General features: G+C 42.3%; 1 protein-coding gene across 1 annotated transcript; it reads left to right on the top strand.

Annotated features, from left to right (window-relative positions):
* Positions 1-2931: 2931 nt before the first annotated feature.
* On the top strand, positions 2932-24507 carry YWHAQ (tyrosine 3-monooxygenase/tryptophan 5-monooxygenase activation protein theta). Its single transcript, XM_059842860.1, has 6 exons — positions 2932-3088; positions 4112-4490; positions 19264-19387; positions 21765-21928; positions 22295-22390; positions 23437-24507. The coding sequence occupies exons 2-6, from the start codon at positions 4197-4199 to the stop codon at positions 23494-23496; spliced, it is 738 nt and encodes a 245-aa protein (XP_059698843.1). The 5' UTR covers positions 2932-3088; positions 4112-4196; the 3' UTR covers positions 23497-24507.
* Positions 24508-24859: the final 352 nt, after the last annotated feature.

Raw genomic sequence — 24859 nt, 5'->3', positions numbered from 1 at the left:
GGAAAGCATTTGATGGAGGGGGCTGGTTCTGCTGAGAAAAAGTAAGCAAAGTCCCATAGCAAATAACAGAGGCTCTAGAAAACTGTCTTCTAACTCTGTTGTAAAGTTCACATGTAAGTCTGAGGAATTTGCATTATATATATTCCTCATTTTTCTCCCACACCCCAATTGAGGAGTTTGTGGTGTGAGTTGCTAAGATGCTGAATGTGAGTAGGTGCATCTGAAGTCAGTGGGAGGTGGACTTTCTCTACGTGCAAAGTAGCATAAAGCATTTACCACCCTGGAAATGAAGGTCTTTGATATAGTATTTACCACTTGGGAAATTAAGGCTTAAATTTCTTCATACAGGTAACCAGAAGTGTTGATATTTTTAATTTACTGCACACAAGACAAAATGATGCCAACCATTTCATAGTGGTGACAAGGGTAAAGTCCTTAATGGTCAATAAGATTATAGCACTCCTGAAATGCTCTACAGGAAATTAGTTTTTTTTTAATTCAATAAAGGATAATGTTATCCAGTAAACTGTACATTAAAGTACACACGGATAAGCATGTATAAGAATAAGCAATAAAAGAAACACAGATTTGGAAAGCTTTTGTAGCTTACTCTCCTGCCATCCCAAGCAACTACATCCCATAAGCACTTTTATAAACTCATCAGGCTCTTCTTTCTAAGCAGATGGGCTTCCTGCCCTCAGCACAGGGAAACTGTCTCATGGCCTCATTGCACTGAAAATTCCAAACCTTCTAAGTTACAGTCTAAATTCATCACTGACCATTTTCCACACATTTGTCTTCCATTGAAACAATTCTATATCCATGCCATTCACTCTTCCTTTGAGATGGCATCAAATCTCCTCTTAACATTTATTTTTCTCATCTAAACACAAGAAATTCTTCAAGCCCCTTCACTGAAAAGCTCCCCAAAAGACAACATTCCTATTTAGCAACAGGATTCTTCTGGGGAAATGAGCTTATGGCTATGTAATTAAATTGATATTGCTGGGCAATCTTATGGCATGTTAGCCCACGAGATCCAAGCCTGAAAAGCAAGGAGCACAGAGGGGGTTTGAAGCCAGACACAAAGGCCACACAGATGCTCTGCAGACATACATCAGACTCTGCATCGTGCACGGAGTTCAGTCTACATCCATCACACTGCTCTGTGCACACAAACTGCTCTGCTCAGCACTTCCCAACTCTTAACTTGGGTCTGTATTTCTTAATGCAGCCTCTCAATAGGTGGGAGAGAAATGGGAACTAAATGTTATGACAGTAATTCTTAATATCTTCCCCATTTCTGAGGTGAATCAGCAAAGGAAGTAGCCTCAATTAAATCAGCTGTCCTTCCTCAAATAAAACACACTCACCCACGCCTTATAGTTGGAATGGTTAGTTGATAGAGACATGGTGTTAATAAAAAAGGTTTTGTCACATAATTGGTCAGTTTTGGTCTTTACTTCATGTAAATGAAGATAATTAATAGAGACTAATGAAAATGAGAACATATCCAACAAGGAAGAATAAATGGACATCCTAAAACTGTAGCAAGTTACCAAGAGGTAACTTCTGGGGGAGATCCAGAGAGGTTTCTGAGTTTCATTAAATTTGAAAAGGTTGTTATCTATTGTTCTATATTTTTTTTCTAATAAAGCAATGTTTCCCAAACTCAAATGACAAAGAAAAGTGTTTTGTTCACAGTATAGCTCAAATTTCCACATACACAATCCCAGTCCTAGTCCAAACAGAGACCAAGAGCTTTATGAGTTGAGACAGTAACATCCTGAGATTGATTCAGAGAATTCATCATCCCATCTGGATGCTGAAGTTCCTCAGTATGACTATATTTGGTGATGCTGAAAACAAAGGTGAGAAATCTCATCACTTGACGCACAGACCTGGTACTGCACAGACATTGGAGAACCTGACCTCGCCTGAGCCCTGATTCACCAGATGCATTTGACCTGATTTTGTACGGCAAGACCAACAACACAAACCCACCGTGTCCTTACCACATCCTCTGAGGCTCAGGCAGCGTGAGTGCACACAAGTCATGCATCTACTCAGCCAACGTTTTGGACCTACATACGGCCATAGGTGCCTCATCTTTATCCAGCCACGGGTGGGTAACACGCTACTACGGTACGTCATAGCATGGTCTGACCTCTAGAGAATTAAGGTGAAATCAAGAGGGGGAAAAACAAGCAAATATACTGATCGTTGCCTATGGGAAATGCTGCCTTCACCCGCGTGGGGCTCCGGGAACGTACTCGGGAATATGAAGCCCCGCAGCGCCTGTACCAGACCCCGCCAGCTCCGGGCACCTGGCGGCGGCAACGCCCGGACTTCGTCCGGCCCGTTCCGGAAGGGCCGCCCGGCCGCTCCCAACCCGGCCGCGCCCGGCCCGCCGCAGGGCCGCCCGGGCAGGGCCAGGCTCGCCGCCCGCTCCTGCGGGAGCTCCCGCCCGCCGGCGCTGCGGGGAGCAGCGGCCTGAGGGCGCGGCCGCCCGCGGGCGGAACAACAGTGGTGCGGGCCCGGGCACCGCCTCGCGCCCCCTCCACCCTCCCGCCCCGCCGCCGGTACGGGCACCGCCTCGGCCGGGCCCTCCCACAGGGAGCCCCGGGCCCCCTCCCGCGGCCTCCCCCATCCCCGGTCCCCTTCCCCGTCCCGGTCCCGGGCGCCGGGCGGGGGGGAGCGGCGAGGGCGGGGTGGGGGGGGAAAGGGGGGGGTGGTAGCGGCGTCACCATGGCGACAGTGACGTCACCCCACCCTGGATCTCATTGGAGGAAACCCCGTGGCCCCAGCCGCAGCCCACGGGCCCAGCCGAGCTCGCGCCCTGCCCGCGCTCGCCCCCGCGGCGGCGCGCTCCTCTCCCATTGGCCAGCGGTGCGCGGGGGGGTGGGGCCTGGCGCCCAGGCCGGGCCGCTATTGGCCGCGTGGGCGCGGGCCGCGCAGCGGGTCGGTGCGCGCGCCAACGCCCTTCAGCGCTGGCTCGGCCGAGACGGGAGCGGCTCTTTCTCTCCGCCACAGCCCCGAGCGCGGCACCGACCGGGTGCGGCCCGGCCCCACAGCCCGGCGGACCCAGGTGAGCGCGGGGCCGCGGCCGGCGGCGGGATGGGCCCCGCTCCGCTGCCTCCTCCCGCCGCGTCCTCCATTTTGTGATCGCGGCGTGGAGAGCTCGGCGGCCCCGGGGAGCGGGAGGTGCATCCAGCGCCGCCATTTCGCACCCGCCGCCGCTTCCTCTTCCCGCCCCATCGCCACGGGGACTCCGCCGGCCGCCCCCGCGCCCCCCGCCGTCCCAGGAGACGCGGCTGTTGAGCCCGAGACCGCACCCGCTGCCGTGTACCGGGAGCCGCCGCGCTCTCCGCCGGCAGCGCTGGGCCCCCGCCGCGCCGAGGTCCGGATCGGCGGCCGCCGGGGCAGGCGGGAGGCCCGGGTCCGCCGCGCCCCGCCGCGAGGAGGAGAAGCGCCCGGGGCCCCCTCCCCGGCCTCGCGGCCCCGGCCTCGCTCGCCCCCGGGGAGGCGGGTCCTGGAGGGGTTTAACCCCTGCTGTGTTCTCCGGCGCCGAGCTCGTCTTGATGCTTTTATTATGTATTTTTTCCCGCCAGTCCCGGCATTCATGCCCGCCTGCCTCCGGCGCTCGCCAGCAGGGCTGGTGGCCCACGGCGGCAGGGATTTGGGCGAGGGCCCTAGGCAGGGTGGTAACTAGGGATCATTCCCCGAGTTAGAGGGCATATTAATATGCTCACGTAGGGCACGACGGAAAAGCGGGGTGATGACTTTTTTTCTGATGGAAAACCAGCTATTTCCACTGTTTGGGCGGCTGGCTGCCGTCCCTTGGATAGTACCGACCGAGTGTGACTTCTCCGCCTGGGTTTCTAGGTCGTGGTTTCCCGAGGGGTGGACCCTTGGGACGAGTCCCCGTAGCCTTGCATGGTAGGGGGGCAGGATGTTGCAGTCCGTCTCTCCAGGAGGAGCAGCTGGAGATGGGGAAGGGAAGGCAAGGTTCACAGTAATTCTCGTGTTTTGCTGAGTTGCAGTGGGTGCTGTAGGATCGTGTTCGGTGGTGTTTATCCTGGCATCATGGTTGTTGTCTTCTTTCTGTCAGGTTTTGAGGTGCATTCTCGTGTTGATAGTGTGACACCTCCAGCTTCTTCTGCTACTGCACTGCTCTTGTCCCACTGCCAGCCACCATGGATAAGACCGAGTTGATCCAGAAAGCCAAGCTGGCTGAGCAGGCCGAGCGCTACGATGACATGGCCACCTGCATGAAGGCAGTAACGGAGCAAGGTGCCGAGCTGTCCAACGAGGAGCGCAACCTGCTCTCCGTGGCCTACAAGAACGTGGTGGGGGGGCGACGCTCGGCCTGGAGGGTCATCTCCAGCATCGAGCAGAAGACAGACACCAGTGACAAGAAGATGCAGCTTATCAAGGACTATCGGGAGAAGGTGGAGTCTGAGCTCAGGTCCATCTGCACCACGGTGCTGGTAAGTGGGGACTTTGTTTTTTCTTATATTTTGTTTAAGGTAAAGAAGTGCAGTATTTAAGTGTGCTCCTATTGGGAACTTGGTTGGGGCATATCATGCATTGTTGTGCTGGGGTAGGTGAGGTCAGTACTGTGTAAGTACCCCTTACATACGTTACCGTGATGAGGAGGATCAACTGCACTATGCTGTTGCCCCTATATGTGTAGAGGTATTTGAGATACTCAGTTTTGAGTGTCTGTTAGGTACGTTTTTGGGTGGAGTGATCCGTATGCAGTATTTCACCAGGTAGTTGCAGAGATACAGAGAATTTTGCTTCTCTGCTGTGGTTAGTAAACCTATTAGTAAGATAAGCTAAAAATGTGAAAACCCCTTTATTCAGATCAGCTGATAACTTGCTGCAAACATTGAAACAATGTGTGCATTTTGTTTATTTCCTCATGAAGAAAAGTACTCAAGGTATCTTCAAAAGACATTTTGAGGAGTGTTACAAATTTGACTTTACAAACTTAGACATCTGTATTAAAGGGAGGAAAGAGACATGTAGAAATTGTCTTTGTTAGGTGCAAGCTGACTTCTCAGGGTATCTTTGAGATGAGTTTGCAGTAATTATGGGGCAATGTAAAGCTAAGGTGTAAAGACTGGAATAACACCCTAAGCATGCATCCCACCCAGAAGTACATTTCTGAGGAAGCAGCAGAATTCCAGATGCTGTTCATAGGAAAACTGTAGTGCACTGTAGTGGGAGCTCAAGAGATGTGTGTCAGTAGTGTGGAGGCAGCTGGACCCAGTTCTACATGACCAGGGAACTGTATCTGAAAGAAACTGCATGTGCATAATGCAGTAGTAATTCTGTGGCAGATAATCTTCAGTGGTTGATTTGCTCCTCTTAGTTACATTTTTTTGGTGTCTAGTACTGCTAATGTGAGACCAGGAGAAAGCAAGTCTATAAGGAAATAGACAATTTTGAGGTAAATTTCTTCTAGATTTGTTTAGGAGATGTGAATTTAAAGGTGGCTAGTTCAGAAATAACTGATTTTTCTTCTTGATTAAGTGTTCTGGCTCACATACAAGGGAATGCTTCTTTGGATTGTGCTGAAAATACCTGTATGCTTCCTTGTATGCTGCCACCTAGGTTTGTTCTTTCTAAATCAAAGTGATTCATATTTATTTTCATATTTATTAGCTTTACGAATCAGTTAATTCCTTAGCACACTTAAGAGCCCGTGCCTTCCACAAGAGCAAAATTGTTTCTCCAGTTAGAGGTGTATTGAAATTGTTAAACTTTCACCTTTGTGAAAATGATGAGACTCCTGTAGGATTCCTGCTTCCTGTGACAAAAGTTTCACTAGAACCCTGTGTGATGAAGTGCCAGCATTTGTGTCACTCTTCTTTCTCTACTCAGTGCCCCACTTCAGGATTAACTTCTTGGGACCTCCACGTAAAGCTCACTCTTCTGACTTAATCTCCCTTTGTCCTTTTACCAATCTAGTGCCATGGAGAAGGCGATGCATAAAATTCATACTGGTTGTACCATTTTGACAAGGAACTTGTGTTTCCATAGGGAGAGGCAGTGACTTGACCCCCTTCACACAGTGTCTCTACTGAAGTTATTCCACCCCATCTGATGGTGGCCAGCAGGTATTCTGGTAGCCATGCTAGCACAGACCTCTAGTGTAGGGAAAGCAAGCTTTTCCTGTGCTAGATGATTTTTTCAATGCACTCTAGTCATTCTCTGTTCTCAGCAATGGCCTGTTGGCAACTTTCCCCTTCCGGCCTGCAAGGCTGCAGGAAGTAGTGAAGACCAAAACCTGCGGCTGAGCATGCTTTTCCTGTCCTGTCCTGATCTGCTGCAGAGATGTGCCTTCCTTTGGTAGGAGGAGATGTTGGCTATCTACTGCAAGCCTCCCTTTTTTTTCACTCTTCCTTTGAGGGCCATGTCCAGTTCTGTTCTCTTCTGATTCCCACCCTTTCCTCCTCCATCTGCTACTCCTATGATCCGTGAGTCAGCATGTGACAGGTTGGAATTCAGGAGGAGCAGGCGTTACAAAGGATGGGTTTCCTAAAGCTGAGCCCCACCATGGTTTTGGCTCCTCCTTCAAATGATAATTTCTTCTGTACTAGTACTATGGTAACAGCTTGTGGCTTTTTCAGATCTCTTCAGCTGAGTCTCAGAGATGCCTTTTTAATTCTAGGAAGGCAGCTAAACTGTAACAACTGCTGGCAAGTAGTATGGAAAGGTTGCTTGTCATCTGGAGTATTTGGATTTAGCAAGGGTGGGTGTGTTGGGTGGAGTGTGACTGCTGTTAGTCATACTACTAACAGTTTTTTCAAAAGATTTCTTTTTAACTACTGGTGTGGCATATTTCTAAATCTTCATGTAGAAGAACTTGTGCTAGCGTTAAAAATGCTGCTAATTTTTTTTATTAAAATGGCAGGAACATGGAATCTGTAATTACCTTTTTTCCTGCAAAAAAATGCCCCAAGCCAGTTAAGTAGGCATTGTTTCAGGTCATGGTTTGATAAAGAACTTAAGAACTTAAATTTATTTATCACCACTAGAATACAAACATTCAAAATTACAAGGTATCTGCATATAGATATATACATAAAAATAAAGCTTTTACTGATTCTTTAACTGCCCATCTTGCAAGTAGGCATGATCTGAATGCATTTTAGCTGTTAACTTTATGACTGGTCTTTCAGATGAGAGTAACGCTTTAATGGAGAAATGGAATGGCTACCAAACAACTTGTACAAATGTTTTATTTGAAAGGTATACTAGGAGGTTTTGCTGAACTCCCTGTATTGATGGACTAATTCTTTGGTAATGTAGAGAGTTAATGTTGAATCATCTCTTATGACTCATAGTTAGAACTGTTCTTGAAACTCTCTTCTCCTTGACTAAAGAAACAGGTTAGCAACTTAATTTTTTTCAGGATAAAGTTGCACTATGTTGATTCATGTACTCTGAGCACAAAGTTCATGTTGCTTTTTCTTGATTTGAGTCATTTGAAGACAGGTACTAGATAATGTAGAAGGGGTGGATGCAGCAGCAACTTTCCTATAATTAGTTAAATGAGATGGGAGACTTTGAAGATGGAGCACACAGTATAAGGTCTGCTTAATTATATGCACACTCCACTGTTCAGTGGCAATAGTTTTTTTAAAAAGTTAACTTTTGAATTGATACCTTTCTGGGAAAGCAGATTAAACTGGTGGGTTTTCTGAGAGCCTTGGTCGTTTTTGCATGGCGAAAACTTGTGTTGCATTCAGGCTCCTTTGTTCTTTAGAGAGCAGTAATGTGAAGGCAGGGAAGACAGCAGCCCTTGCCTGGAAGCACTCTCCACTTACAGCTTGAGGGTTTTTGTGCCTGTTAGTGTGTGTTCAGTTTCTAGGTCCTGATGTGTTGGACCTCTTCGTGGAGCAATAGACATAAGATTTGGTAACTATTTGCCCATAGTTTAAATTTTGATGAATATGCAAAGTCATTAGGACTTGAAAACAACTGTGTCTTCATTGTTACTTCTCCTGTCTCTAGCTGCAGTGTTAAAGTGTTTTTTAAATATTCTTAGAAAATTTTGTGTAGAAAAGTTACATACCTGAGGCTTTTGTTTCTCAACATCAGTTTTCACAGTGTACTCTGTAAACGTGTTTACATTGTATTGTGTCAGGCCCATGTTGGCTTGTTTCTCTAGAAATGAGTGATGGTATTGTGAACTCTGAGAAATGAAGGAGCAGTCACATTACTTGTGCTGTTGGTTCTTTTTGCCACCCTGTGGCAGTGCCTGCAATGAAATAGTTTTGAGCTATAGGTGTGTATTGTCTGTATTTTTACTGTCTTAAGGCTGATGGGATGCTTTGATCTTCTGAGATTTTACTGTTAATTGTTGAAAGCATGTATTGGTATGTTGCTCTTGCCAGCTCCCCTTTCCTTCCTTCCTTCTTTCCTTCCTCCCTCCTCCCCAAGGTTGCAATGTTGTTCCTACTGCTGCTTCACATACTTAAGAAACAATAAAAGCTAATGAAAATGAGTGAAAAAATCTGTCCACTTCTGATAATTATCCATTTTATAGATCTTGTTCTAAAGTCAGTCACTTAAAATGAGTAGAACAAAAATCCCCATGCTAGAAGGTAGTGTTTAGAGCAGTTTGTTTCAATAGCACAAGTTCAGAGGTCCATTGAAAGTGAAGTTGGCAATTTTTTGCAGTAGCAAATAGATTCCTCATATCAGCTAAAATATCTGATGTCTGATGATGAATAACTTTGACCATAGCCCTCTTTCTTCCCTATTACTTTGTTACTTTTGGCCTACAGAAAAGTACATGTAGAAATTGTCATATTCAGTAGTTATCAGCTTCATGATCCTGCCTAAACCATTGCCAAAATTTGGTATCTTGTGAATTCTTTGTCTCTGTGTTCCTATTATCAGGGAAGAGAGAGAATTTGTACAGAGATGTATGTGGTATAGAGGTGAAACCCATAAATAAAAGGGTATTACATACAGTCTTTTCATACAGGAAACTGTGTAATATGCAGTTTTGTTTTGAAGGTCAGGCATGCTAATCACTTAATATTACATTTTGACTTGAGTTAGTTGCCCTAGTTGTGGTTGGGACAGTGTTTCAAGTACTACTTTTAACCTTTTGTAAGTTAAAGGGACTGCTATTCTTAAGTGACTGACTAAAAGGAAAAGCTACTTCATAAAAGTTAGGTTGGGAATGTTACTTCTTGGTAAGTCCAGTATTGTGGAGTGAATGTGAACTGAATGAATAGTTTAGAATAAATAATCTTTTTTTTGTGAAAAGTAATTTGTGGAGAGAGAGATGATTTTTCCTTTGTGTTCTTAGCACAACTTCTAGCAACCATCAACACATTTGTGGTAAGAATTGTGGAACTTAATAGTTTAATTTTTTTAGTGTGATATGCTTGAAACTTAGATCTGAACTTGACTTACTAATAGTTTTACCTTCTCTTACCTTCTCTGTCATCTTTCATTAGAATCTGCTGTTGGAATCCTCATTCTTGTGCAAAGGAAACTTAATTATTTCTGAAAAGGGACTGATTCTTGCAGAAACAAAGCATAGAGTGCACTGAGGTTCTGGAATTCTGATGGTAGCTGCAGCCTCCATCCCATGCAGTTATTGCTTGCTGCCCCCTCCCCTTACAGCTGAATGCTGTCTAGAATTATGAAATTTCTTGGAAGATATTTATTGCTTTGGTGGCCTTGAGAAAGTAGGATGTGCTCACTAGGTTGAACTGGAAAACAAAGACAAAAATTCTGGTTTTTCTGCTAATGCAGTGAAGCTTTTAACAGATTTTGTAAATCACTGTCATTCTTACCTGCTAGACAGTTGTCTCACAGGCACTTCTACTGCCTTGGATACTAATGTGATGAGATGCCTTTCTGAAGAAAAACACAGAAGCCTGTATCTGAGAGAGAGAGAGAGCTTGGTGGGGGAAAAACGCACTTGAGTTTGAAGGTTATTACACTTGATTTCTTTAACATGACGCAAATTGGGGTTGTTTAACACAGTATTAAAGGAGTAGATTGTACCGTTTCTGTACAGGCACTGCAGCTTGGTATTCCGGTTTCAGTAGTGGGGGGATTCCTGATTTTCAGAGGAAGGTAGTGAGGAAAGCAGCAGAGGAAGGCCTGGTAAAAGTGCATGGATATACTAAGTTGGGTAGGTGAAGGTGCACGCTTCTTAATCAATGTTTTCATATTTAGCTTTATGCTCTTGACCTTCGAGATTGAGGGGCCAGGTGCTTTCTTACTGCCAATAAACTTGAAGCCAATTTTGTTACAAAGGTAAGGTAAGTAATTATTCTTGAGCACCACATTTGTGGTACTCAGTATAGCTCTACCAAGTTTATTGGAGGAGTATATAAGTTCCTCATCATCCTTTCTGTATTCCCAGGAAGCTGGAACCAACATGAGAACCCTAAAGCTGTGCATACTGCTGATTTGTAAGCTTGTCTTTTGCTAATCCATCCTGTATATCTGAATCTATAATATTGCCCAGTTTGTGTGAGCTAGGCACTTAGGAGAGGCAGCAAAACAATTTGAGTGCTGAGTTTCACATCTTGTAGTCTGTGTACCCACCAAAACATCAGGTGTCAAGATCTAAGAGCTGGAAGTCCTGAATTGCTATGATTTTGTTTGTACCTTTCTCTAAATTTGTTAAAGTAATCAAGGGTTTGATTTACCAGTTCCTAATATTGATAAGGGTTTATTATTTGCTCTATTGCTCTTTATTCTCTCCTTTAATTTAAATGATCCGTTCACTGAAGTACCCTGATATATGAGTAATGTTCAGCTCTGAAAACAGAAGAATTTGCATTTGCTTTAATAATAGCTTTTCTAAATACGCTGTATATACTCTTACCTGACTGACAGCCCCATCATTCCTGGACAAAACTTCTTCAGGAAGTTGTTGTAGATTGTCTCATTTTGGGAATAACAAATTACTGGCGCGTTCCCAATCACAGTTCCAGTAGACTGAGTAAAATAATAAGTTTCTGGGTTTCCTTCAAAATAAAGTCGGATGATGCAAAAGGCTCTTCCAAGCCACACCATGCAATGGGAATAAAGTGCATCTGTTGTGTTACCATTTTGAGTTTCAGTGATCCCAAGCCTCTGATCAAGAGCTCCCAAAGAGAGATGAGAACTAAAACAAGTCAAAATTAGTTCTTAGCATAAGGGCCATGTACCTTAAGACCACAACTCCTGTGTGCTGTTGTTCCTCTTGAGTGCTGTTAGTCTAGCTATACCTTGGCCAGTCATTTAATCTTGCCTTTGGGCTTCTGTAGCTGCAGAGCGTAGAAGTATTTTTAAATGAAAATTTCATTTTTAAATTAAAATTTTTTTGTTTGATTCCGTCATATTATGCAATGTCACGAATGGATGCTGAAAGAAGCTTTTAGATGGCCAGGATTCTGAAGGGAAGGATTTGGTGTCTAAAATGTGTGTTTGCTAAGAAGAGAAGAGCACTTGGAAGTATTTTGCGGAATTAGAAATATGTAAAACGCAGTCATGGAAGAATGTTAGAGTCAATTTGAGATAAATATGTCAGATACCAACGAATTTTTCATGAAAGTTTTTGGCTGTGTTGTATAGCCATTAATTCATCAAAAAGTTATAATTTTTGAAAAGAGGAATGGCTTCTTTTTTAATGCTCATTTCTACATTTGATGGGGGTAACTGGGAAACTTCAGAGTCTGCCATAGAAACTTAAACAGTTCTCTGACTTTCACTGGATTGTTCATCTTGTCTGAAAAATCTATAGAAGGGAAAACTTGTATTTCCATATACTTCTAGTTTCTGGCTTACATAGTTCTCTGGGGACCACAGAACTTTCTAACTTGAGGAAAAGTATAAGCAGTGAGTGTAAATTCTAGATTAAATTAATCTCAGCCCCAGGTGGGAATAGTGTAGGCAGACGTGCTGCAGCTCAGGCTTCCAGTGCATTTGTTAAGTGAGATTCCAGATACTTCATTCAGGGCCAATCCTAGGTATTGGCTGCCAGTTCTTAAAACTATATAGACAAAGACATGGAACCAAATGGAAAAGATGAATTAGGTCACCCTCTCTGTTTTCATGTCAGGTACATTTGTCTCTGCTTTCAGTAGTGCTTTGTCAGGTCATCTTAAGGCCATGCCATTACTGGAAAGGTGCACACATATTTTCCTCAATACATAAACTGAAACGCTGTTAGTCTGGAGAGGTCTGTATGAAAATCACTTAATGTTCTCCCAAAAGGAGTTGATGCATAGAGCTTGAATCCTGAAGAATGAAGAACTCAGTTCCGCTGAATTACACTGTTAAAAGTAAAGTGATCTTACTTTTGCAGCAGGGGACTCTCCCTTTCCTGTCAAGAAAACAACTGCTGAACGTTAAAAAACACCTAGGTTTCAGTGAGTCATACTGTGCACTTTGGAATGACTGATTTTACTTAAAATAGTCAAGAAGTCTTAAATACTACTCTACTAGACGATTAAAGCAGGCAGTTATTTGTGAGTAGAAGCCTTACTGAAAGGTCTGAGCCCACACCAATCATCTGTGCTGTCAGAGACTTCGGAATATTTGATGTGTTTAAATTCACATTTAAGTTATATTAGGTGATTATGTTGGTCTGAGCTGCCTCACCCACTTCAGCTTTGCTTTTTGAGTGCAGTTGGGGTGGAAACCATTTCTGTCTATGCTGCTTCCATCAAAAATACTTGAGACTGAATTATTTTTCCAAATATTTGGCATGCTGCAGGCCTGGCTGAATTTATGTAGCCTCATAGACTCATGGTGTTCCTGTGAGATGCAGGCTGCTCATCTAGATGGGACTCTGATGTTGAATCCATGTTTCAGGGTGGTGAGGTAACTTGCTAGAAGAAGTGTTGACATGCGCTCTGTGCCTTGTGCATTATTTTTAGGAACCTTGTCTCAAAATAGGTTTATTTTGAAACAGTTTCTTCACTTGCATGTGACTTTTTGGTTCTGTGGGGTTTGGCCAATTAGTGTTTGGTACAACATTAAGTAATCCGTTACTTGCTGTTACCCAGGTAACATCTGTGCTCCTGGCCCTCTGCTCCTTAGTAAACAAAACAACCCAAAAGCACTTAGAGCTCAAAATAGAGTACATTCAGTGTCAGTTCAGAAAAGGAAGAAACATCTAGGAAACAGCAATGAAACTCAGTCTAGTTCCTGTAAAACCTGCGAAAAATTGGTACTCTGTGGAATGACAGCACCTCCTCTGCTGGCAGGTCTGAGAACACTTGGACAGCTAAGAGCTGCTGAGCAGAAGTTCAACTTAGTTTCTTTTTTCTTTTTCTTCTTTCTTTTTTTCCATATAATTGAACTTTTTCATTATGCAGTGAGGAGGAATATAATTTTTTTTATTTTATAAGTATTGATATTTATTAGTTTGTTCTTCTGTCAAAAAATTACTACTGTAGGATTTTGGTTTTTTTCTAGATGCTTTTAGTCTCATATGAGTTCAAGCCAGGTGAAGGACATTGTTTTAAAATACTAAAACCTGCAAATGCCAATTACTTCACACAAACTGTTATGATATTAACTTCTAAAAATAGCTTTTAAAATTACATTCCCAGAAGTTGGAGATGGTGCTGAAATAAGGTATTTCAAACATCTTGAAGTAAGATATATGGGCTTAAGGCTCCAGGGTATTCCTGAAACAGTCCGACTTGAAAAATCAAACTTTATCCAACATAGACTTCATTCAGAAAGTTCTGTGCCAGCTGTTTAGAGCATCAACACACTCCTTGCTAACTACCATGCAGCAGCTTAACTTATGGGGCAAACTTTTGGAGAGCATTGCTGTTTCTGATTGTTGCTTTTATATTGACTTTTTTCCTTTTAGTGGAACAAAATTAGTGATAAACTGTACTCAGTGAGAAATGTCAATGGAGATCTGTCTTTTAATAGCATAACATTAAATAACTTGGTGCTGGTGTTGTGACCCAGACATGTCATAGGTGTTGACCTCTGAGTGATGGTGATGTTGTAAATGTTTTGGGTTACTTGAGTTTACCACATTGAGAACTACTGTCTGTACCTAGGCACATGCTGTCTTTAATATCCTTTGAAAATTGGCCTCAAACTAGTTGTGATGAGTAGATAATCTCTGGAGCTGACCTGGTTCACATTTATCCTCTGGTATTGAATGGTTAAGTGTGAAGAATATGTCCACTAGCTAGTGGTGTTGGAATAGATGAGGAGACTTACACTCATGTACTTGCTACTCTTACTGAAGTCCAAGTCTAAATGGCACAACTGAGGGAAGCTAAAAGGTCAATTGAATATTCTAGATGGGTTTTTTTCCAAATTCATCTTTGCTGTTGTGATTTTTTTTTTTTTTAATAGCTGGATATGTAGGAAGAGAGAACTGCGCAGACCAGATAGCAGTGGTATTTTTCTGCCACTTGAACCTACCCTGTAGTTAAACTGTATAGAAAGTATTTAGTGTACACTATGGTTGAACTTAATGTCTCAATTATTCTTGCCTTTAAAATAGGCTTGGGTGGGGAGAGAGTGGTGGGACTTTGTATTATGATGTCAGCTTTTTCAAGGAGGCGTTGCCCTGAAAAGAGAAAACAGAAAGCATATGTGGAGTGGGACTGGAACATGAATTGCAGGGGAGGTGTGCCACTGTATAGTAAGGAGAGGTTGGCTGGATGCACACACCACAAATAATTATTAAGGAGCTCTGTCTTCGGGGAGCTGCTTTGTCTGTGTCAGACATACCTTCAGGTAAAGGTATGCCTGACATCCCTTCAGGGCTTGCTTTTCATAAAGCTGAAAAAATGGGGAAGTGATGAGAGCAGATAGACTGACTTAGTATTTCTGGCTCAGGTTAATTGCAGTGGTCACTGAGTACCACGTGTTCAACCCTTGAGCCTACTTAAACAGACGGGAAAGGGGACCGAGAGAATACTTACCTAGCTGGGAAAGAACAAGAGTAGAATGGAGAAGGATCCAAAAAGGCAATTGAAATGTAAGTTTCATTTGCATGGAGAGGATTATGTTTGCCAATGGAGAGAGAAAGAAATAAAATTCAGCTTTTAGGGGAAGAAGTATCTAGCTGCCAGGCTCCCAGCCTTCTCCCCATTGCTTCTTCAGGCAGCTGCAGACCTGTTCCAGGGAGTGTTAGCCCTTTGTTGCTGGCATTTCTATAATAGATAAATAAGCCTTCCTTTCATGGGAGGGGAAAAGAATATCATATATGAGAATATGATGCTGTTAGGGTGACAAGAGTGTTAGCACACTGTGAGGGTAGAAATAAACTGAGATGGATGAGCAACACTTAGGAGAAGTCGAGTGGGAAATCTTGTCACACTCTAGGAGGACCAGCATGCCGCTTGAGTGTAATATGGCATTGTCGGGGAGGCAGCAGCTACCAACCACAGACTGTCACACTGCACACCTATTGTAATGCAACTGCAGTGGGACACAAAGGGTCTGGTTTGAGGATAGAGCTTTGATTCCTGCATCTTCATACTCCTCCTGGTTCTGAGAGGCACCCCCCATCAGGGCAGATCAGCAGCTTGGGCATTGTGTGGCTCTCATGCAGCTTCTGAGGCATGTTTTGTGTTGCAGAGCACATAATTGCTGGTTTTTCAAGGCTTGGTTTAGAAGGTGATGGGAAGAGCTGCAATTCTTAAGTGATGGTGGCATCTGTATTTTAATACATAAAAGGGATGTGAGCATGGATGGCAGTCTATTGTATTGCCTTACTTCATCCCAGAATCATACTTCTTGCAGTGCTTGTCTCTGCCTACGTAAAATCACAAAAACTTTGATGTTCTCTGTGGTCTGCTTCATTGCTTTGACTGCCTGTAGTCATTTTACTTAATATCAGCTGATGTTTAAAATAAGGTTTCCTGGATAATTTCTTTCTGCTTGAAAGGTAAAAATGTCCAGGTGAGGAGAGATGAGAGAAGAGATGCAGGAAATCTTGAGTTTTCCTGGCTATTACTGACTCACAGCAGTGTAAAGCAAATAATTTGGCTTATTGTGCTGTCTGCTCTCACTACCCCACCAACATTTTCTCTGAGAGGGAGGGTAAGATGCCTTCCAAGGAATTATGATAATCCTGAGATGAATGGCTCATAAAGTACACCAAATAAATTATTGATTTGAAAGAATAACATCTGGCCTGATAATCAGCTTCACTCAAAGTCTGTTTGGATTCTGTTCTAACTTACATGATTCATAAATGAGATCTTGTTCCATTTAAGGCTATTAAAAAACCAAAATTGAATATGTAAAGTCCATAATGAATGTTCCACCCTAGCTGAAGGAAAAGGCACAGCTCTCTTCCTTACTTGTGTTATGTAAGGATTAGGAGGCCCTTAAAATGAACTGGGAATGAGAGCTGCTGGGCTACTGAGCTTCTCCACCTGAGAAGTGCCTAGGAAATAACCTACTCTTTGCTCTCTGAAAAACTGCAGCTCATTCTCTGCATCACATTTTTCTCTTAAGTTTCTTGGAAGTTTGGACAGAGCCACTGGTTATCAGATGTGCGTAACAAAGGCAGCATTTTAGAGATGCACTTACACACAGGCCACAGTGCTGCTTGCTTGTGGAGGGCTGGCACAGCAAAATCCTTTCATATTCCAAGAAAAAAATAGTGTGTGGCCTACCCCATCTGGGGGGAGGAAAAAGTGGGCTCTGATGCCCTAAGGAATGTAGCTTTCAGATTTGGCTTAAATTGGCCACGCTAAAGCTTTCCTGTAAACATTCTTTAGTGTGCACTAGATTCCAGGGGTTAAGTATTTTTCAGCTATAACCAAGCCAGATCAGCTCTAGAGCTGCCTCCAAAGACAAAATTTTGTAATAAAATGGGTAATACTTTTTGTGTGCTAAATATACAGTAAATTTCTGTGTTTTGGAAAGCATAAAAGAAAGATGCCTGATTGTTCCCTTGTTGCTGTAATTGTAACATCTTGAAAGTTTTATTTCAGTATTTGAAAGGTGAATCAAAGATACAGTTTTGCAAAATATGTGGTTTAAAAATGCTATATAGTATCTTCACTGCTTGTCTGGTCAGTGCTCCTTAGACTGTGGCACAGTTAATTTCAGCACATGGATAGGTCACATCTCTGCTACTTAATGCAGTCCCAACCATAGGATGGCTTTTGAAGGCTGGTGGTTACTCTTCGAACATCATGGATTTAAGGAACCTTTCTAAACCACAGGTGTATTATGTGTCACATTTCATCATTCTGGGCAGTTTCTTGGAAAATCAAACTCAAATGTTAGACTTGACATTACCACGTTTTTGTCTCTGAGACTGAAACTGGTTTGTGTAGTGTTGCACTTTTATGGCTGACGTGGACATTGTCATAGGAGAAAAGCAGCAAGAAAACACTCAGCCAAAATGTGAAGTTTTTTTCTTTGCAGAAATCTGTCAAGTGGAAATAACTCATTCTAATATGGAATGATTCATGCACAAGAACAGTATTAATACAGTGTTGTATTACCAATCTGCCTACTACCTTTTAACTCCTGTTTTGAAACACACCTACGGTTTTGCTGCTTTTTCCCTAACACCAGTGAGCTGTACTGTTCTATATGTTTGCTCAAGCCCCTGCATACTTGGCTGTGTTCAACTGTTACACAGATTCCTCACTTAGGCCTTTGTCAAATAGCCAGTGTCTAGGCTTTGGCAGTGGTTTTACAGCCTTACAGAAACTCCTAAAAATGTCTGTCTTTGATTTGGTAGGTGCAGGGGTGTGTCAGGCTTGGTATCATCTTACCTTCTGCTGCTTTCTCTAGGGGTGGTATCAAGGGCAGGTATGACTCTCTTCTTGCCTTACTGCCTTGATGGGGATCTCTGAGGGAGGTTGTCTGGGCACTGCATGGTTACATCCATGGGACACATACAGTTTGGATGCAAAAATGCTTTTTTTAACCCAATTGGAAGTACCCTACTACAAGTGTCAGTTTAAAAATAGTTGCCCAAACCTCAAATGGACTTGGATTGAGTAAACGCTTTGAACTGGGCTGCTCTGCTTATATTGATCATTAAAGGAAGTAATAATGATATGGTGGTGTGCATAGGGAGTAAGTTTGTGTCTAAAATTAGCTTGTTTTGATTATAGTGCTCTAGTAGTCAATTAAAGTGCTAAGGATTTTTGTGCAGAAAGCTAACAGTTCCTTGAATATTTCCTTTGTAGCTGCTTCATGTATTTGGATACATGTTCCTGTAACAAAAATCTTAACTAGCCAGCTGCAAGCTTTGTGGAAACTTTCTGCTTCTTTTTTGTCCTGTTTACTTTCCCAATAAGTAAATGCAGATCTTTATCACTTACATTCCTACTGTGAAGTTTCTCTGAGTATTGTAGGGTTTCCTTGAGTGTTTCTGAATTCTGGAGAACATGGGTGGTTGTAGTAATGAGTTTAGTAAAATCTCTGGAGTTCAAGGGCAAGGTCAGCCAGAAGCTGCTCTGCTGCTTGTCAGTTCTCTGAACTACCCTGTTGTCTAGGGGAAAGTCCTGTACCTCTTCTCTCCTTTCTTCACCCCTGTCTTAGGATGACTTGCAGCCTTGGAGAGAGACTTACCTTCTCTTGCTGGAGGCTTGCAAACCTTTCCTTGTCCTTCTGGTATCAGGTAGGGGAGCTGTGAACAAGGGGAGTGATGTTTGCAGCAGCTCAGGGTGTGCTGGAGGGCACTGTATAGCTCTTTCCATTCTGGGACTGGCAAGGCAGATATGAAGGATGCCTCCCTGCTGTGTTGGAGCCAGGTGTTCCTCTAGAGCCTTGTGAAGAGCTGGTGCAGTTTGGTGAGGTTGGCTGCTGAATGAATGGATTTGAATCCTTGACTCCCTGTGATAGGTGGGCTGGAAATTCCTTATCACAAGTCTAGTAAACAAAATTGATGAAAAAAAAGTAGCTTTGAAACTTTCTGTGTTGTGTTTTGCTTTTCCAGTAAAAGCTTACTCATTTGCAATGTTTTTGAAATGAGAAGCGTATATCCTGAAACTAAACTTGGTCCTGAAACTGTACATCAGTAAACCTTTCCTTATTACTTGTAGTCTGATTGGCAGTTGGCTGTTCATCGTAATGGTTGTGCCTATACTCAGTCTCAGTTTGTTGGAATAAGTGTGCATCTATCTAAAATGCCTTACAAGTCTGTTAAGCCTTGTAGCGAACATTTGAGTCCATCCAAACTGGATGAACTCAAATCTGGGAGAGAAGTAGATTGAACTTAGTTGCAGCGGTGTTTGCAATGTGTCAATGTGTGTTTTGTTGTTGTTTCAGGAGCTCTTGGACAAATATTTAATAGCTAATGCAACTAATCCAGAGAGCAAGGTATTCTACCTGAAGATGAAGGGAGACTACTTCCGATACCTTGCTGAGGTTGCCTGTGGTGATGACAGAAAACGTAAGTACCTTGGGTCTTTCCCAGCTCTGCTCCATGGGTGAGGGGCCAGGAAATGAAATACACAGACTCCAGATTCACATGAGTTAGCTGTGCTTCAGTCAGAAATGTCCTGTTTTTATACAGAGAGCAAAATCTGACTAGACCTTAAGCATGCCAGGAAATTTTAGCTGGTGTTCCTGTCATCTACCCTAAATTCCTGAAGAGTTGTTCCATAATGCTTATTCAGATCTTCTGGAAAACAATGTAGGTGAAGGTATGGTAATATATTTAATGTTGCTTGTTTGTAGTTCTTTACTAAAATAAAGTTGGTTGGGGCGAGTAAACAAATCTCTGTAACATTTTGTACTCCATGGTAGAGTCCTGTTGGTCTTCAAATTTTAACTGTTTCACTGTGAAGCAGACTTCATTGCAGTCACCTGTGTTTATAAAGAAGCCACAAAATTACTAGGTTGATAGTCTAGCAAAAAAGCATGAGCTGTACTCTAAAATGATTGATTTTAATGGGAGTTTTAGTTTGCCTGTTTGGATTCAGCAGGAAAGGGCTGGAAACTGCCACTTGATACTGGGCATCTTGAGACTGTAGACCTTTCCTAAGAGTTAGAACAGGTGCATGGGTAGTTGTAAGTACCTCAGGAACGTCTTCTTGGCAAGATTTTAACTCTGTATTTAGCAGATGTATTGAATTAATTGTTCAAACTGTCTTGCAGAGTGCCCAGATAGTGTTGTGATGTTAAAAACTCCTGCTATGGCATAAGCTAGTGATCTGTTTCTACATAACAGACTAATATTAGTTGTGCAGTAATGCTGTGACATAAAGGGGAGGGACTGCCATAACCCGTGGGTGCTGCGGTGTCTCTCCCCTGGGGGTGGGCATGGCAGGACCTGACCCTGTTGACCGCCTGGACCTGATTGCAGAGCACAGTGGGAGGATGGGGCTGGTTGTCTCTTCAGGCTTTTTTAGTCTGCCTCTGTTGTAGAAGCATTCAGGTTGAAAAATTAAGACATACAGAATGGAGTAAAAGGTTTGCATTAATGTGTTGCATTCAGAAATTCTTAACCCTTAATTTGATTCAAGTAGCAGCCGCAAGTCCATGGGTAGCAGAGAAAACTTGCCTTTGGCTTTCACAAAGATCATGATTTATACTTTGTCTCAAGCAACAGCTACAAATCTGGGCTTGTCCAAGCATAGAAATACCAGCTCCTGTTTGCTAAAATGACTGCAGTTAAATGCCTCACATGCTGATAGGGGATACAGTGCAGGAGAGGTTCATTGATACAGCCTTGTTAGCAGATCCTGCTGGGGTTTAGCTCTGAAGTTACAGTTTATGTGTATCACAATGCGGACTTTTCTGCCTAACTTCTTGCCAACTTCAAGACTTTTTAAACTTTTCTGATGTTCCTTCTCAAAACATCTGTTTATTTTCTCAGTTTCAAATATATTTTATGTACTTACGAGCTAATTTATCTCCTAGATTTCCTAGCTTTTTGCCTTTTTTCCCCTGTTCTCAACAAATGGATAGTCCTTTAGCACTTGTTACTGTGTAAATACTGGAAAATCCAAATCTGTCTTGACTCTTTTCAGTACTTAAATTTTACTTACCAAGTTCTTTTACCAGCATTTGCTGGAGAAGTGCCAATACTAGCTAGCTCCCTCACAGAGTATTTTGAGCTCTGACAATGACCTTTATTTTCCTGCAGTCTCCTTCATTCTGCAGCATGTTTGGGGAACTGTTGGCCCTTTGGTTGTCTATCAGAAGTGAATCTGGAATAGATTATGGGTAGCACTCTTGAAGTACTCTCTGACCTGGTAACCTCTTTTCTGTGTGGTGTTTATCCCAGTTATTTTGGGCACAACACTGGGGCTTTTAATCTTGACCTGTCTACATGCAGATTTTGGAGGCAAACCTTCAGTTTTACAGGAACACGCTGTTCATGCCTTCCAAGGAATTGGGCCTTCTTTACTCCGCACACATAACTGACATGAACATGTCCATCCTGAGAAAGGAATGAAGTACAAGTTCTGTAGAAAAAGTAATGCACAAATGCTCCCCGCCCTCCCCACTCCCAAAGTACCAAAGGCCACTGAAGACTGAAGTAGTCTTGGATGCTTCTGTTTACCAAGTTCTGTGTGTTTATCTCTCTTGAATACCTTTGCTCTGTAGTAGCTTAGTTTGCTCCTTGTGCTTTGTCAGTGTGGCAGCTGTACTTAACATGGGTGTACAGTGATTACTTTGATGAAAATAAGTGCACTGTTTTCCTAAGAACAGGTTTATGTACAGCACTGTAGAGTCTCCTACTAATGGAGTGATCTAGGTAGGAATATTTTTTAAAAAATTTAAACCAACCCCAAACCACTTTGTTTGTCATTCTTTTACAGAAACAATAGAAAACTCACAGGGAGCTTATCAGGAGGCATTTGATATCAGCAAGAAGGAGATGCAGCCAACGCATCCAATTCGCTTGGGTCTAGCTCTTAACTTCTCTGTATTTTATTATGAGATTCTCAACAATCCTGAGCTTGCCTGCACACTGGCAAAGACAGTAAGTAACTTTTTTTTTCCAGTATGCCTGCAGGGAAAGTTGAAGAGACTTTATGCTTAAAATTGTATGAATTACTGCTTCCTAGAGTTTGTGAATGAAGTGATCATATTTCAAGTTTCTGGTTTCCTAACTCATATTGTTAGTGGGATTGAAGGGGTACAAGCAGGCTGTATTTACAATGTGACTTAAATTTTCAGCAGCATGGGAAACTTTTATTATGTCTTAAGTATGGTTTTGTTTCAAGTAGAGCAGGTCATTAACTTCTGATGTTGCTTTTTTTTTTAAGCTACCTTTTCTGATAGGTTTAGCTTCTGCTTGCTTAATGATCAGTTAATAGAAAGGCTAAAGATGATTTAATTATTCCAGGCGTTTGATGAGGCAATTGCAGAACTTGATACACTGAATGAAGACTCATACAAAGACAGTACTCTCATCATGCAGTTGCTTAGAGACAACCTAACAGTAAGTTGCTTTTTTATGTATTATCTGATTCTTTTCTCCAGGTGTTTGCTTAGACTGAATTTTTGATGGAAAAAAACCCTTTATTTTCCTCTCACACAAAGCACAGCACTGACTTGGGCTGCTTGCCTATGATACCTTTTCATAACTTAGTTTGAATGTTGTGCAAGTTGATATCCAGCTTCATGCTGTGTAATCTGGAATAGCAGCCTGGGTAGCTCACATTCTTCCTGGTGTGATGGTCTTTATGGTAGCTGGGAGAAGGGGCATTCAGCCCAACCTAATATATAAGATAGGACAAGGAATTAAAAAAGGTCATCTGTGATCTATCAGGGAATTTTACTCAAACTTTGATTACTGCCTCAAAATGATGTTTCTTCTGGTGTACATCCAGTGTAGCTTGCTTGTCCTTTTTTTCATTCAAAAGCTCTGAAGTTTCAGTGTACTAAGAATAAAATCAGTTTGTTTATGTTATTATAATGATAAAACATTTAAGAAAAGTGCTTTATGGAGCAACTAAGTTGTATTAAAATATGCAACTATGGCAGTTTATCAGGGAATATCCTCTCTGAATAATTACTGTGTTTAAAATGACAACAACAATTATTATTTTGCAGTAGTCCTTCAGAAGTGTCTGTTGTTAGCAGAGTGAAGTGCCTAGCTTCGATAACCAGAGTGGCAGCGTACACTTGCAGGATTAAGACTGCTGTGTTTGAAATGGAAGTTGCCCTTGGAGCTGCTGTTGGGGCTGTTGAATGGCCTGGGATTGATGGCACAGCTCACTGTTAAGCACAAGAGCTGGAGCCTTTGAGAACATGTCTGCTCTGCCTGAGGGGAAGAGCTCATTGTGCCCTGTGCGTGGGGAGCTCTGTCCAGTTACCTCTCCCCCAGCAAGTGCTGGGAGCCAGGGCTGTGCAGTGCCAGTGCATTGGTACTTTGTGGGCATCCTTAAGTCTAATTCGTTATCATTTCCTTACACTTAGTAGTTGTCTCTTTTTGGAATTCAAGCTGCACTTCTGGAAGCTGACACTTTCTTCTTTTCTTTCTAGTTATGGACATCAGACAGTGCAGGAGAAGAATGTGATGCTGCAGAAGGTGCAGAAAACTAAACTGCACGTGGGGCGTCATTCTCCCTTTCCTTCTCAAAAAACCTTTTTACACGTCTCCATTCCTTATAGCTCCACTTGGATTTCCTATAGCAAAGAAAACCCATCCATGTGTATGGAAATCAATTTATAGTCTTTTCACACTGCAGCTTTGGGAAAACTCCATTCCTTGATTTGTGTTTGTCCTGGCCTTCCTGGTGTGCGGTTACTGCTGTAGAAAAGTATTAATAGCTTCATTTCATATAAACATAAGTAACTTCCAAACACTTATGTAGCGGACTAAAGTGTACCTGGTATTTAAAAACAAATCTGAACCAGTTCCTGCCAGTTGACTGTGTTTTGTATTACAGTAAGATATGAAAATGTAGTTAATTGCAACTAAAGAGTGTTCCACATAGCATTTAATTCTCTACATTCCCTTCTTATTCTGCAGAGTTTCCTTTCTGTAATTGACTTTCACATGCTACTGTGTATTTGTTTCAGTAGGAATATGGAAGTTCTGGGCCAGATCAAGTTGAACATTTAAAAGTTTGGAAAACGACAAATTGAGTTGCTTCCCGTATCATGTAATACAGAAGCTTGTGTGTTCAAAAACAGAGGCTTCTCTTAATCTTCAGTTGCTGCTGTTTAAGTTGATATCCCTTCCCAATAAAAGTTCACTTACACTCCTGCCTTTGTAGTTCTGGTATTCACTTTACTATGTATTAGAAGCAGCATGTTACTGCTGGAGTACAGGCAGTGCTTTTTGGCAGACTAAAGTGCATGTCATTTCTTAATACACTGGAATGGGAAAACCAATTGAAGTTCACATGTCCAAGTATAAAATTTAGTACTTTTCCATGCAGGTTTGTGCACATGTGAGAAGGTGTCAAGTTTGTCCAGTGATTGTTAGAGAGTTTGGACCACTATTGTGTGTTGCTAATCATTGATTGTAGTCCCAAAAAAGCCTTGTGAAAATGTTATGCCCTCTGTAACAGCAAAGTAACATTAAATAAAATTACATTTTATAAACCACCTACTGTTGACTTGTAACAATTCCATATAATAATTTAAGGGCTGAACTTAAAAAGTGAGTATCTTGTGCTGGAAATGTCTTTCTCAAATTTATTGTAAACTTCTTAAAAGTCTGCTTTTAAATGAACTTTTTTTAAAAAAAATACCCCGGATAACTTGTCATAGTTAATCTGGCACGTGGACTTGTTAATATCTAAATCTACTAGAGGAAATGTATTCTCCGTAGTAATGAACTAAGAAAAGATACCCAATTTCTTGATGTTCTTTCATGGCTTGCAAATATTCTCATCTAAATTATGCAATTTTTTTGTAATCTGTTGGAGTTCTCTGCTGTGTTCTCTTATTGTGTTTT

The sequence above is a fragment of the Haemorhous mexicanus genome, chromosome 3 (genome assembly GCF_027477595.1).
Source record: "Haemorhous mexicanus isolate bHaeMex1 chromosome 3, bHaeMex1.pri, whole genome shotgun sequence".
Lineage (NCBI taxonomy): Eukaryota > Metazoa > Chordata > Aves > Passeriformes > Fringillidae > Haemorhous > Haemorhous mexicanus.
The sequence above is the reverse complement of the archived record's forward strand: the minus strand, read 5'-3'. Positions and strand labels throughout refer to the sequence as shown.